The 13,636-nt window shown below is 38.0% G+C and overlaps 1 protein-coding gene across 2 annotated transcripts in view; it reads right to left on the bottom strand.

The window, feature by feature from the left end:
• LOC126753054 (polyhomeotic-proximal chromatin protein) overlaps positions 1-13,636 on the bottom strand; it is a 425,206-nt gene that overhangs the window by 156,943 nt on the left and 254,627 nt on the right. For both annotated transcript variants that reach the window (XM_050464181.1, XM_050464188.1), the window contains exon 4: positions 1,858-2,212. In XM_050464181.1, coding sequence (XP_050320138.1) covers positions 1,858-2,212 — 355 coding nt within the window. The remainder of the gene's footprint in view (positions 1-1,857; positions 2,213-13,636) is intronic.

Here is a 13,636-nt window from a genome sequence, read left to right as displayed (position 1 = left end):
GTGGAACCATTTGCTTACTCGCTTCGAGTTTGCAGCTGTGGCAAGCACTGTTATAGCGCACGCCCATTTTTAACACATGTTTTCCAAATGGCCAGTGTTCCGTTATGGTAGTTATAAGTTTGTATATACTTCTCCTGCACATATTTACAAAGTTCTTAGTTTTAGTTTTGTCATATTTTGACCATATCACTTTTTCTTTCAAATAAATTTCAATCTGTGTTCTGTTCTTGCTCGTTCCTAGCATGCACGGTGTTGTCTCCGCTTTAGATTCGTCTAGAAAGGCTATTGACTTGGGCAACTCGTCTGCTCTTTCATTGCCGAAAATGTTGCTGTAATCGGTAACTCAAATTATGTACAAGTTGAGTCGTCCTACCAGTGAGCTTAAAGCCTTTATACATTTGTTGAACAAGCTGGCATTATTTCTTGTTGTCGACAAAGCTAGCAATGCCGCCAGCCAGGTTGTCCGTGTTAATCGTAGACTTCTATATCCTCCCTATTTATTTAGAAGACGCTTGCTCAGTTTGGTAGATGGTTAGAGAGAGATATACGTATATCAAGACCTTCGTAGCATACCCCTGTCTCTACATTGAATCTATTTTTGAGACATCAGTATAGATTGAGATAGTATCCTTCCCTCTACTAAACATCTTCCCCATTCACGTCTAGAGGGTATTCTCCCTTGGTAGTAACTGTTGAAACCCAACCTTGGGATTATGTAGTCTGGTTAATTTATATTTGCATCGAGCTGGTTCAGAACCTCGCTATGTCCTTCACTCCTCCTATTCCAAACACCAATTTTCTTAATTAGTAGGAAATGTTGACACTTTCCACATGTAACAATATATGGGCAGTTGATGCAGGAGCACATTAAGCGTATCAACTCTAGATAACTTAATAGCACCGGTAACCCCTTGTATTCCATATCTCAAAAATTAATGGTAATTCTTTCGAATTTACTGGCTATATTTGATTTTGAGCCCCAGTTTCTGCTGAGTTTTCTCTTGCACGTGTAATACGCCTTATAAGCTCATCTAATATGTTCCTCAATACTCATTTTCCAATTTAGTTTGGTATCGATCTCGATCCCTAGATATTTTGCTGTGAGGGATAGAGAAATTGTAGTTCTACCGCCTTACTAAGGTTAATCCCTTGTCCGTTACTCGAGGCTAGTAAGCGTAACCTGTGTGAAGCTCTTTCCATAGCCTCATAGATAGTGGAAGAACACAGTTCTTACAATAATCCAGTTCTAACACTTTTTTGCCTAATATGCATACAAAAATTCAGCGCAAAAATATTACTATTGAGGATTCACATTATTTTCGGAAGTCTAGAAGGGTTCCCAATCCCGTCGGTAAGGTCCTGAATCAATTAGTTATGAAGAAAAGCATGTATTCATGTAACATTCTTTCGAATTTACATAAAAATAAGTGAAAACGAAACTAGTTTTTTTACCGGGCAATATTCATAAAGTGATAAATATGGACTTAAGAGGTTATGCCAGAAAATATAAAGATACTTAGAACGTATGCCATGAAGCAAGTTATTGTGAAAACGCAATAATATCAATATAATTAAGAGCCGGGTTGAAGAAGCGAACCACAAAGTTTGGATGTACTCACGACCTCGTAACATGTCCTATAACCTCGAAATTTTAATAGACGTTTTAGGTTTTATAAGTTTCTTAGTTATAAATTTCAGGCATTATGATTTATTTATATATACAAATGTTAAATTGATTTCTCAGCGAAAACCTTCGCCGTGTGCTTACTACAAATATTTTTCATATATACAGAATATAGTCGTATGCCACTTATAAGTTTCGACGGAGAAAAATCACCGTATTAAACTAGAGCTTACCTTTTGTTTGCGCCGAGGACACATCCACCGGTTGTGCATGTAATTGCCGCGATTCGAGAAAACGTTGCTGATGCAAACATGCCAAGGATGATGACAACGACCCCAACGCTGACGATGCAGACGTCGACGTCGACGACGATGATGACGACGACGACTGTGAGGACTGCGAGGACGTTGATGAGGAAGAGAACGGCGAGAGGGACGCCGCCAATGCTGAGCTTGTAGCAACAGATGTTGGCGTCGAACGAAATGTATTCGTCGTTGAGGCGGGTGTGTTGGCATTCGTGTTTGCGGCGGTAGTGGTGTTGCAGCCGTTTTCGTCGTGCGTTGGCATTTTCAGTGGCATATTAGGAACCTGCAATAATAGAAGAAGAATACAAAGAAAATTAAATGAAAGTTATGCACAGGGAAAATTAGTTATTATGTGTGAGTGGCAAGTGGATGTGGGCGCCTGGAGATATGCGAGCTATGGAAATGTACACGCTTGACGAGCGGAGGTGGAAACATATATTGCAGACAAAAGGTAAATTAGCTTGCGCCAAAACGAAGAAAATATGATTTTGCGAAAACGTGAATAATAAATAGATATGAGTCGCTGGCTGGAAGTGAAGCGGAGTGGAGCGACAGTCAGTAAAGACATTGATGTGAACTTACTGAAGTGATATTGACAGCAGCTTAATTGCCGGACTAATCACTTGCATTTGACAGGAGCAAAGGCGCCGAGAAGCTAAACAAAAGATTTGTTGGAAAATTGTAAGCTGGAAGGAGAGCGATTTCTATGAAAGCCGTCAATTTAATTAAGGTTTGTGAATAAGACACGGACGTATTCGCTTACTTGTATTCAATGTGGGGCCATCATATCGGCGACAACAAAAATTACTATGCTGAATAAGTTCCAATTCCAGCAAGAGCTACCGAATCGTGTATAATCAGTCATCCGGGAATTCCTACCCAATTTTCGTAATTTTGAAGAGTAACTCAACAGCTTTCCTTACATCAAACTGCTGTTTTGGGATGCTAGACGGCGTTCAGGACGATCTTCTACGGCGTTTCGTAAATATGAATGAAATATGAGGCTACACAGGTTGCACATAAATGCGAATAAAAACAGGGAATGTTTCACGACAAACGAGAGACAAATAACAATGTTTCAGGAAAAAATAAATTCAAAGAAGATATAAAGGCAGCGGTATTTTGCCTAATAATAATAATATAATTTGGCTTAAGGTCGGTATTGATTTACGAGAATTTGGCATTATATCATCATGAGGCACGAGAAACCTTTCCACATCTCTTCTCAACAAGATATGCCGGATTTATTATTTTGCCCCTAAGTTTATGTCCACTAGAAAGAAACGTCGAAAACCCTATAAAATATATGATATATTCCAGGAATACAGGTATGAAAATACTAATTTTGAATAGGAAAGTACAAAAAAATATTCCCTGTATTGACCATAGCTTTGCACTCATTTTGACTACCTTTCTGTCAAATTTTTGGATACCCTGCCTTTTCAAACAAATCAATCAGACACCCAATTTCCGACTTCTGCTTAGACATCAAAGTACTGTTCAGCCAATGCGGAGCCCATCGACGAAAACAAATGGTAAACGAAAGGGGCCAAGTCTCGAGAATCCGCCAAGTGGGCCCAGCTAAGTATTTTGATTGTATCTTGAACCGATTTAGCTTTGTGTTCAGGTGCATTGTCGTGTAATAAAATTACTTTGCCGTGTCCTATGGACCGTTTGTCGATCAATGCACGGTTCAAATGGATCACCTGTTGTTTGAAGCGATTAGTATTAACAGCTTCAACAGGTTTTAGAAGCTCATGATATACCACGCCTTTCTGATTCCACCAAATAAAGAGTATTGCTTTTTTACCGAATGGATCTGTTTTTGCAATCGCTGTTGATGGTTGCCCTGGATTAAACCATGATGTTCTCCGTTTAGGATTCTTAAAATAAATCAGTTTTTCATCGAAAGTGACAATTCGATGTAAAACTGATTTTCTTTCGCGTCTTAGAAGCAAAATTTCACAAGTGTTGTTTCGGTTTGACATTTGTCTTTCATTCAATTCATGTGGCACCCATTTTCCACACTTTTGGATCTTTCCCATAGCATTCAAATGATCTAAAATTGTTTGTCGTGCAACATTTACCACGGCTGCCATTTGCTTTTGACTTAAAGTATCATCAATATTGGATGAAAATATTGCTTGCAGTTCGACGTCTTCACACCTATTTGAAGGTCTTTCACGCTCTTTATTTCTCATACTAAAATCATTATCTCTGAAGCGTTGATGCTATCTTTTGCATGTTGCTATTTATAGGACATGATCAGCATATGCCTCGACAAGCATTCAATGCGACTCTGCAGCACTTTTTTTAAATCATCACTTTTCGGTAGAAAATTTAACATTTTCAAAACATTGAAAATATATGTTTTTTGTGCAAAGACTGTAAGATTATTGAATATGTTTGACAGATGTCATGTCAACGAAATAGAAAAAAATTAAGGTTCGTTTACAACAAATGTTCCCGAGAGTCTCAGGAAAGCAACTTTATTAAGGTGTTACGTGGGTTTACGGGTTTCAAAGAATCGAATTTTTATTGTCTATTTATTGTCTTATTAAATTATACAACACCTGTACAATATTGTCTTAAATTTTCAAGTTGATCCGAGTAACAGTTTCGGAGATACAGTTATGAGAACTTGTGCGCTCGAGGCTAGCTAAGCTAAGTGCACCGTCTTTAGACGCGTTTTTCTCGAAACTGCGTTTTTAAAGTCGGTTGGCAAGATTTTTCGAGAACTACTCAATCGGTCTTCATGAAATTTTACACAGGTCTTTGAGATACAATTTTTAAAGTTTTGGACGAAGAATTTTTTTTTTTCGATTACAACTATTTGAAAAAAAAAATGTCGAAATTTTCGCTGAAATTTTATTTTTTTTTTGCAAAAGTATATGCCAAAAATTTAATTTTCAGTTTTTTTTTTTCGTACAAATTCTTAGTTGAGGTTTTAATTAAAACACGAATTTTTACTCTTTAGATGACCCTCTATCACTTCGGTTACCAAAAATTGCATTGCAATGGCCGAGTTTAAAATAGTTTTTTCCAAAAATTTTAGAATTCCTTTGTTAATAGTGTATATTTGTAGCAATAAAAAATTTCAATAAACTATTAGGTCTACAACTTTGCTTCCGCCGTTTTTTTTTTGTAAATTTAAGGCTCTATTGTATAAAAACGGTTACAAAAATGTTATTCAAAATATTGGCCGTCGCTAGCTACTACTTTTGTCCATCTTTCTGGCAGCATGCGTATTCCGTGATGAAAGAACTCCTCATCTTTCGAGTCGATCCAAGTATCAATCCAATTTTTGACTTCTTCATAAGAACTGAAGTGCTCGTTAGCTAGACCATTTTTTGACCACCTTTGCGACGTGAGGCCGAGCATTGCCATGCTGGAAAACGACTTTATTGTGTCTTTCCTCGTACTGTGGCCATTTTTTGGCGCCGTGAATGTTCGGTTTTACCAATATAAAACGATTTAATCGACCAGTGCTTGACCCTAGAGACATCTATTGGAAAACGGCGGAAGCAAAGTTGTAGTCTTATATGAAAAAAAATTCGAAAAAACTGTTTTTTTATCCATGGAAACCATGGAACCGCTTAAATAGAAATAAACACAGCAAAATGTAATTCAAACTTTTTTTATATTTACAAGGACACTACGTTTGATTTGTATCATTTGTTTGTTCGATTCACCATTTTCGAAAGGCAAGTAATATTAATACGTGGATAAAAATCTGAAGACTTTTTCATTAATTAAGCAGAATTACTTCTTCATTTGAAGTGTGCTTTCTTTGTTTATTCTCTACCTTATTAATTTTTAATAGACTTTGCACTTCAACTTCCTATGCTCTAATTACTTAACATTTTTTCTTGTTGGCGTTTGAGCGCGTTCATAGAAATCAATGTGATTTTTGAAAGATTCACGGCGCATTTCCATGCTAATGAGCTTTTCCTCTGCGTTTATTCAACTTTGGCACAGAGCAAAGGCAAAGCAACCTCTCACTCGCTCAGTAAATGAAAAGCAGTTATAAAACTTCAGGTATATATGTACATATGTATGTATGTGTAAGTACATATGTGTAGGTATATATATATAAAATTCCATTGCAGATTTCCATAAATCACCGTTCAACGCAAAAGGCACCAAATTAAAATAACAGAAAAAGATGAAAAAATAAATAAATGACTTCAGTGCGCGTACAAATTCAGTTTGGAAAGAAATGCGAAAGCAAATTGCAGTTACGCGCTGAATTCGATTTGGCTTCGTTCGTCTGCCTTCTCTGCCGACAGTTGGCCTGTCGGCTGACTTGAAGTGAGCACAAGCCAGCTTGCTTGCAGTTAAATTACATTTCTACTCCCACAGCAAACACCTATTTTTCCGTTTTTGCAAACTTTTGCCGAAACTTGTGCCGATACGCTTTAGTTAGTACGTTTGTGTGTATGCCAGTGGGGGTTTGTGGAGTGCATGAATCAAGCAAACTGAAATTATTTACTAAAGGTCGCGCTGATAGAACGGGAGAGCGCGAATTAAAGTAAAAAGAAGAAAAAATAAATGAAAACAAGTAAGGAAGGGCTAAGTTCGGGTGTCACCGAACATTTTATACTCTCGCATGATAAAGTGATAATCGAGATTTCATTATACGTCATTTACATATTTTTCAAATACCGTATTTTTGTAAAGTTTTATTCCGCTATCATCATTGGTTCCTAATGTATGTACTCGTATTATACAGAAAAGGCATCAGATGGAATTCAAAATATTGTTATATTGGAAGAAGGCGTGGTTGTGAACCGATTTCACCTATATTTTGCACATGTCATCAGGGTGTTAAGAAAATATTATATACCGAATTTCATTGAAATCGGTCTAGTAGCTCCTGAGATATGGTTTTTGGTCCATAAGTGGGCGAGGCCACGCCCATTTTCAATTTTTAAAAAACGCCTGGGTGCAGCTTCCTTCTGCAATTTCTTCCGTAAAATTTTGTGTTTCTGACGTTTTTTGTTAGTCCGTTAACGCACTTTTAGTGATTTTCAACATAACCTTTGTATGGGAGGTGGGCGTGGTTATTATCCGATTTCTTCCATTTTTGAACTGTATATGGAAATGCCTGAAGAAAATGACTCTGTAGAGTTTGGTTGACATAGCTATAGTAGTTTCCGAGATACGTACAAAAAACTTAGTAGGGGCGGGGCCACGCCCACTTTTCCAAAAAAATTACGTCCGCATATGCCCCTCCCTAATGCGATCCTTTGTGCCAAATTTTACTTTAATATCTTTATTTATGGCTTAGTTATGACACTTTATAGGTTTTCGGTTTCCGCCATTTTGTGGGCGTGGCAGTGGGCCGATTTTGCCCATCTTCGAACTTAACCTTCTTATGGAGCCAAGGAATACGTGTACCAAGTTTCATCAAGATATCTCAATTTTTACTCAAGTTACAGCTTGCACGGACAGACGGACAGACGGACGGACGGACGGACGGACGGACAGACAGACATCCGGATTTCAACTCTACTCGTCACCCTGATCACTTTGGTATACATAACCCTATATCTGACTCTTTTAGTTTTAGGACTTACAAACAACCGTTATGTGAACAAAACTATAATACCCTCGTTAGCAACATTGTTGCGAGAGTATAAAAATAATAAAAAAGCGAAAGCATTCAAGAAGTGTGCTGGCGCGTTTTGTCGCTGGTGGTTACTTCGCGATTACAGTTAGAATTTGAGCACCAAGAGAAATGGTTAGTTTATAAAACAAGCAAACTTCTAGAAACAACAAAAACTACCGCTAACACAATTCAACCATGTTGAGCTCAGCGAACTTGAGTGCATTTGTTCCCCAACACGTTCGCGCCGAAAGCACACTTTAAGCGTTTGCCAGCCGGCACCTTCATCACTGCCCTCAAGAAAAAATCCACTGACCGAACTAGAAAACTGATTTCACTTCTTTCCTGCTCACCCATTCGTAAGTGGTTGGGTGCCAAATGGCAAATGACTGCAGTTGCAATCTTCCACAAGCACCAAGTGCAGCTTTATGTAAGGCGAAAAGTAACTCAGTTTTGCGGGTGGTGGCGGAAGGGAGGTGAAGGCGAGGGCCACATGCTTTCGCTGTCACATTGGCGAATTTTGATTGTCAAAGGAAATGCAGCGCACCGAGTGAAAAATAATGGCAACCGCGCAAAGCACAGCAATCAGCATGCTAAAGTGGGTGTGGTGAAGCGCAGCAGTGTGGAAGTAGAAGGGGGAAAATTGAGCGCTGAAGAATTGAATAGTGGGTCGGTGACTTTCGCGCACACATTGCGATGCTATGCGCAGACCTTTCGGGGTCACCGTGAAATTCAACAACTTTCGCAAAGGTAAAGAAAAACGAAAACAGCAAAAAGTAGCGAAAAGGTTAAACAACTTTTCGTTGAAGCAATGACATTACGACGATAAAAAAATAATAAAAACAAAAAAAACATTAATCAATCACCATATTTCACTGTCCTTTTCTTGTGATAATAATGGGAAGGCATTTGCAGCCATTGGTAGTGCTTTTGCCTCTCTGTTCACTTCTGAATAACGTCGAGATAAATAGTGCTGGAAACCCTTTACAGCAGCCACGCCCAACTTCACGGGTGGATCTTCTTGTTATTCTTCATTCCTAGAGTAGAAACCGCTTAGGCTTAACGACAGCGCGCTTTCTTCTTTTCGCTATTTGCCGCCAATTCAGGATACCAAGTGCAGCCAAGCTGCTTCTCCACCTGATCTCTCAAGTGAAATGGAGGTTTTTCTCTTTCTCTGCTTTAGCTAAATTTATGGTCAACATAATCGGCCTACTGAGCGTACTATTCGCAATATCATCACACATCTAGAGACTCAACATTCACTATTTTATAATATTCGACCATGTAGACCACGTTCAGCAAGCAGTGAAGATAGCAGCCACAGCTTAGAGTGTACACGAAGACCGTGGAAAGTCGATTCGGCGCCGGTCGCAGCAATTCGCATTGACGTTTAGAACGACTTGGCGCATTTTACGTCGAGATCTTAAATTAAAAACGTACAAAACTCAGCTTGTGCAAGAACTGAAGCCGCTCGACCTTCCCAAGCGACATCCCTTCGCTCTTGAAAAGTTCCTGGAAGATGCGACGTTTTCGAGCCAAATGGTGCCACTTCCCAATGAATTTATTGCGAGTATACTTCGGTGAGCAGATAATTTCACGTTTTGGGCCGGTCGATTGGCCACCAAGATCGTGTGATATTACACCGTTAGATTTTTTCCAGTGAGCGTATGTAAAGTCTAAAGTCTATGCGGACAATCTCGTCTTGATTCAGGCCTTGGAGCGGAAGATAACACGTGTCATTCGCCAGTTACCAGTCGAAATGCTCGAGCGAGTCATCGAAAATTTTACTCAACGAATGGACCGCCTGAGACGAAGATGGGGCCAAGATTTGAAAGAGATAATCTTGAAAAAGTAAATGCCAAAGAATGTTCTTTTGAATAATAATAAATATTCCCTATTAAACTGGAAGTTTCTGTGTTTGTTTTTAAGTAGAGAACCTCGAAATGGGGATATATATACATATATATATGTATATACCGAATTTTAAAATTTTCAATTTGCTTAGAAGCATAGTTTTATTCCTTTTCCAACCAATAACAAAATACTTTTCTGTTGTCGACAGTCCAGAGTCAGAATTTATTTTCGAAAATATATGTATCTAGTAAGATATAATTTTATTAACAGCCACTCCGAATTAAAACACAGATTAAGACATACAATACATCAAAGTATTTATTTATAAACGATTAATGTTTCATTTTGTAAGTAAAGACATAAAAACGCGCCTAATTGAAATGCATAGAAAGTTTCGCCTTTAATTGACAGTTGCGAGCGCACTTCGGTGGACGGCGCTCGGTCTGCGATTTAAGTGGCACGTAGAGGCCAAAGTGTTTATTGGTGTTTAAATGATAAATACATATATTTGTATATAACATGTATATACATATCTTATCACGACTTTATATATATATATGCGATTATATATACACAGCGATAAAGTGTATGCATAGAACTTCGAATTTGTTGCGCATATTAATTGCGTATTATTCTAAAAATATAAGAAATAAATGAGTTTTTATTGCAGGCAATTTGCAGTCATAATCGTCGGCGCCAATAAGTTGTAATTCATTCATTCCAGCTATTAAACGCAATTGCAAGCTTAATACAGTGAGGCTTGGGCGGCGGTGTGACGGGGCGTATGCGGTGCCTGATTGCCGCTTAGAATTGCAAGTACAATGCCACCACTACTACAACAGCACTACAATAACAACGGTTTACAAAAAGGCAACAAGTGCAGCATGAATAATGGAAATCCGTCAGTAATGCTTTATCGCTTTGTCATGCCTGCGCTGTAAGCTGATTTATATGACACGCACACATACACAGGCCCGTAAGCAAACTCGCTGCCAGACGAGTGTGTGTGTGAGCATGCATATATGTGTGAATGCACGTCTGGACCTGTCAATATTTGTCTCTCCACATTTTTAATGTCTCGCTCGCTTTCGACGTCTCTCAAGTGACACTTGCAATGGCACGTTGCCTGGGGTGGCGGCGTGCAGCAGCGGGTAGCGGGCGTGGTCACGCGGTGGCTGCGGTGCCACTGGCATTATAATTAGCTGTTTAGTGATTTAATTAATAATCGCTCGCGCGCAGACAATTCGCGACTCAATTAATTGTCCGTTCTCCTGCTGCTTTTGCGATTCTCTTCGCTCGCTGACAGTTTATTGGTATTTTCATAATGGCGCGGCGATTAAATGAATGCGGTAATTTGCTTCAAGCATTTTTATTGACAATTAGTAACGGGTTCGGGCTGCCATAAATTATTTAGTTTTCATTCCGTCAGCTGAACAAGACTCTCTTAACATGGGAAGTTTATGGAAAATTAGGTGGGTGGAATGCAATAAATTGCTGCATTAATTAGCAGATATTATTACAGTTAGCTGTGGGTTATACTCAGCTTGAATGCTGAAAAACGTAGTTTTCGCAATTTCAATGTAAAAGTAATATATTTTCTATAGTTAAAATAGTGCCTTATTAGTTGCTAGTTTACTAGAAGAATGACACAAGTCAAAAATTAAAAATCTCACTAAGCTATTTCAATTTAATTAAAATGTTGCAGAATGAAAATAAATGAAATTATCCGCCATAAAATTACAGTCACCAACAGATTTGGATTAGTTTTTTATATACTTGAACTTAAGTTAAAATTTAGAATATTTTGAAATAAGTCATTTTACAAAATAATTGATCGTTTTATTGAAATAATCACGAAATATATTTTTTTCTCACAAACAGCAAGCCAATTGAAACTTTTAAGTGAATTTATGAGTTACCAGTGTTGCCACCTTTATTCGATCTTACAATCTTATGACACCTACTTTGAAAATAATTAATTATTTAAAAATGTTATAAATAATGTGGTTATACATTTTATAAATATATCAAAGACTTAAGTATTAGTTATCGAGGTTGCCACCTTTAAAGTTTTAAAAATTTTTTTTACTAAATATTGGCAAATTATTATGAAATTCAGATTATTTACTATAATTTGTTGCAAAAATATTACAATGTGGTTGCCACCTGATTTAAATCATTAAAAATAGCATTGCTTTTCGATAAAAACTGCATTATTTGGTTGCTTCTTAAAAACTAATTTATATACTTTTTTAGATAGTAAAAATAAAAGTAATAACTTTTAATTTGCCAAACTCACGCATAGCTTTTATTTTCATAAAGAAATAAAACATTATTTTCTTACAAATTTTAATTTTTTAATATCTATAAATATCAACAAGTAAACTTACATTTCAAATATACTTTATTTCAGTCATAAGTTGTCCTCAACTGGCTAAAACATGGAAACTGGCGAATCGAGCAGATAACTGACATAGATAGATGAATTGAAATTTATGGTTTATTGTCCTTTCCTCTTACTACAACACTTTGTTAAAGCCACTCAAATCTATGAGGCTTCGTAAAGCTTTTGGATTAATGAACGTAATGTGTTCTCTCATTTATTGTCCGATAGCCTGTCTTCTACTGGCGATTGCCTGGCCATCTAGGAATATGTGCTTTGGTGTCTCTACTTTTAGATCATACAAGCGACACAGATCCGAAGCGACTACATGCGAAAAACGGCCTAAATACCAGCCGAGTCGCAAAAAAGTGATTCTGCTGCATGGCAATGCTCAGCCTCACGTTACCAAACCCGTTAAAACCTAACTGGAAACGCTTAAATGAGAAACTCTACCCCATCTGCCATTTTCTCCAGATATTGTACCGTCTTACAAGATGCGTTGCAAAGTAAACAGGACTTACAAAAAAACAACAAATGGTTTTTTCGGCAAAATCAATTTATTTTATTCAAAATAGACTCCTTCTGCTTCAATACAGTTTTTTGCACGGTCCAAAAGCATGTCGAACGAATGTTTTAGCTCGTTGGCCAATATGGCCGCCAGTATGTCAAAGCAAGCCTCTTTCAAGGGCAAATGCATTGTTCCGAAAAGGAAGAAGTCGCACGGTGCCATATCAGGTGAATACGGGGAGTGTGATTTTAGGTCAAATAATCGGTCACAAGCGTCGATCGATAAGAGGGCGCATTATCGTGCAACAAACGTCAATTTTCATCTTCGCGATATTCGGGCCGAACACGTCGAATACGGCGCATCAAATGCTTCCAAACTCAAAGTTAGAACACCGCATTAACGTTTTGGCTGGGTGGAACAAATTATTTGTGGACAATACCCTTGGAATCTTAAAAACAAATCAGCATTGTCTTCACTGTTGACTTCTCCATGCGCAATATTTTGGGTTTCGGCTCATCCAGTGCCATCCATTCAGCACTCTGGCGTTTCGTTTCGGGATCATATTGGAAACACCACGTTTCGTCACCAGTCAGAATATTGTAAGGAAGTTTTTGTCCTTTTCGACCTCTTTAATGATGTCCTTCGAATGTTGGATTCTGAGCAATTTTTGGTCGTCAGTCAATATACATATGTGCGGAACAAATCGTGAACACACCTTTCGTAAGCCCAAATGTTCGGTCAAAATGCGATAAATCGATGTTTTGGAGATGTTCAATTCTATTTTTTATGAATTTCAATGATGATTTCGGCTGACTTTTGATGAATTCACGCACAGTTTCGATGGAATTTCCGGTGATCACGGATTTTGATTGGCCCACATGTTGATCGTCATTTATGTCCTGACGACCACTTTGAAAACGTTGAAACCACTCGTGCACTCTGCTATGGGATAGGCAATCATCGCCATAAACTTGTTTCATCAATTGAAACGTCTCGGTAAAAGTTTTACCAATTTTAAAACACAATTTAATGTTGGCTCTTTGTTTGAAGCTCATTTTCGCACCGATTACACAAACACGAAATAACTTCACTTCCAATCAATGAAATATCATGAAATTCTCATTGGACAATCGATAAAAATAGCAGATTCTAACACACCAGTCGACATATAGATGGCGCCACCAGGGGGCGCTAGATTCAAAAAGGTTCTGTTTACTTTGGAACGCACCTTGTATTACTAAGTTTTCCGCTCGATGGCACGTGGTCTGGCTCAGAAGCAGCTCCACTAAAAGGATGGCAACGAAAAATGGGTTGAATCTTGGTTAGCATGACAAGATGCACAGTTTTACTAAAT

Source organism: Bactrocera neohumeralis, chromosome 2 (assembly GCF_024586455.1).
Source record: "Bactrocera neohumeralis isolate Rockhampton chromosome 2, APGP_CSIRO_Bneo_wtdbg2-racon-allhic-juicebox.fasta_v2, whole genome shotgun sequence".
Taxonomy (NCBI): Eukaryota; Metazoa; Arthropoda; class Insecta; order Diptera; family Tephritidae; genus Bactrocera; species Bactrocera neohumeralis.
This window is presented reverse-complemented; position numbering and strand designations above follow the sequence as displayed.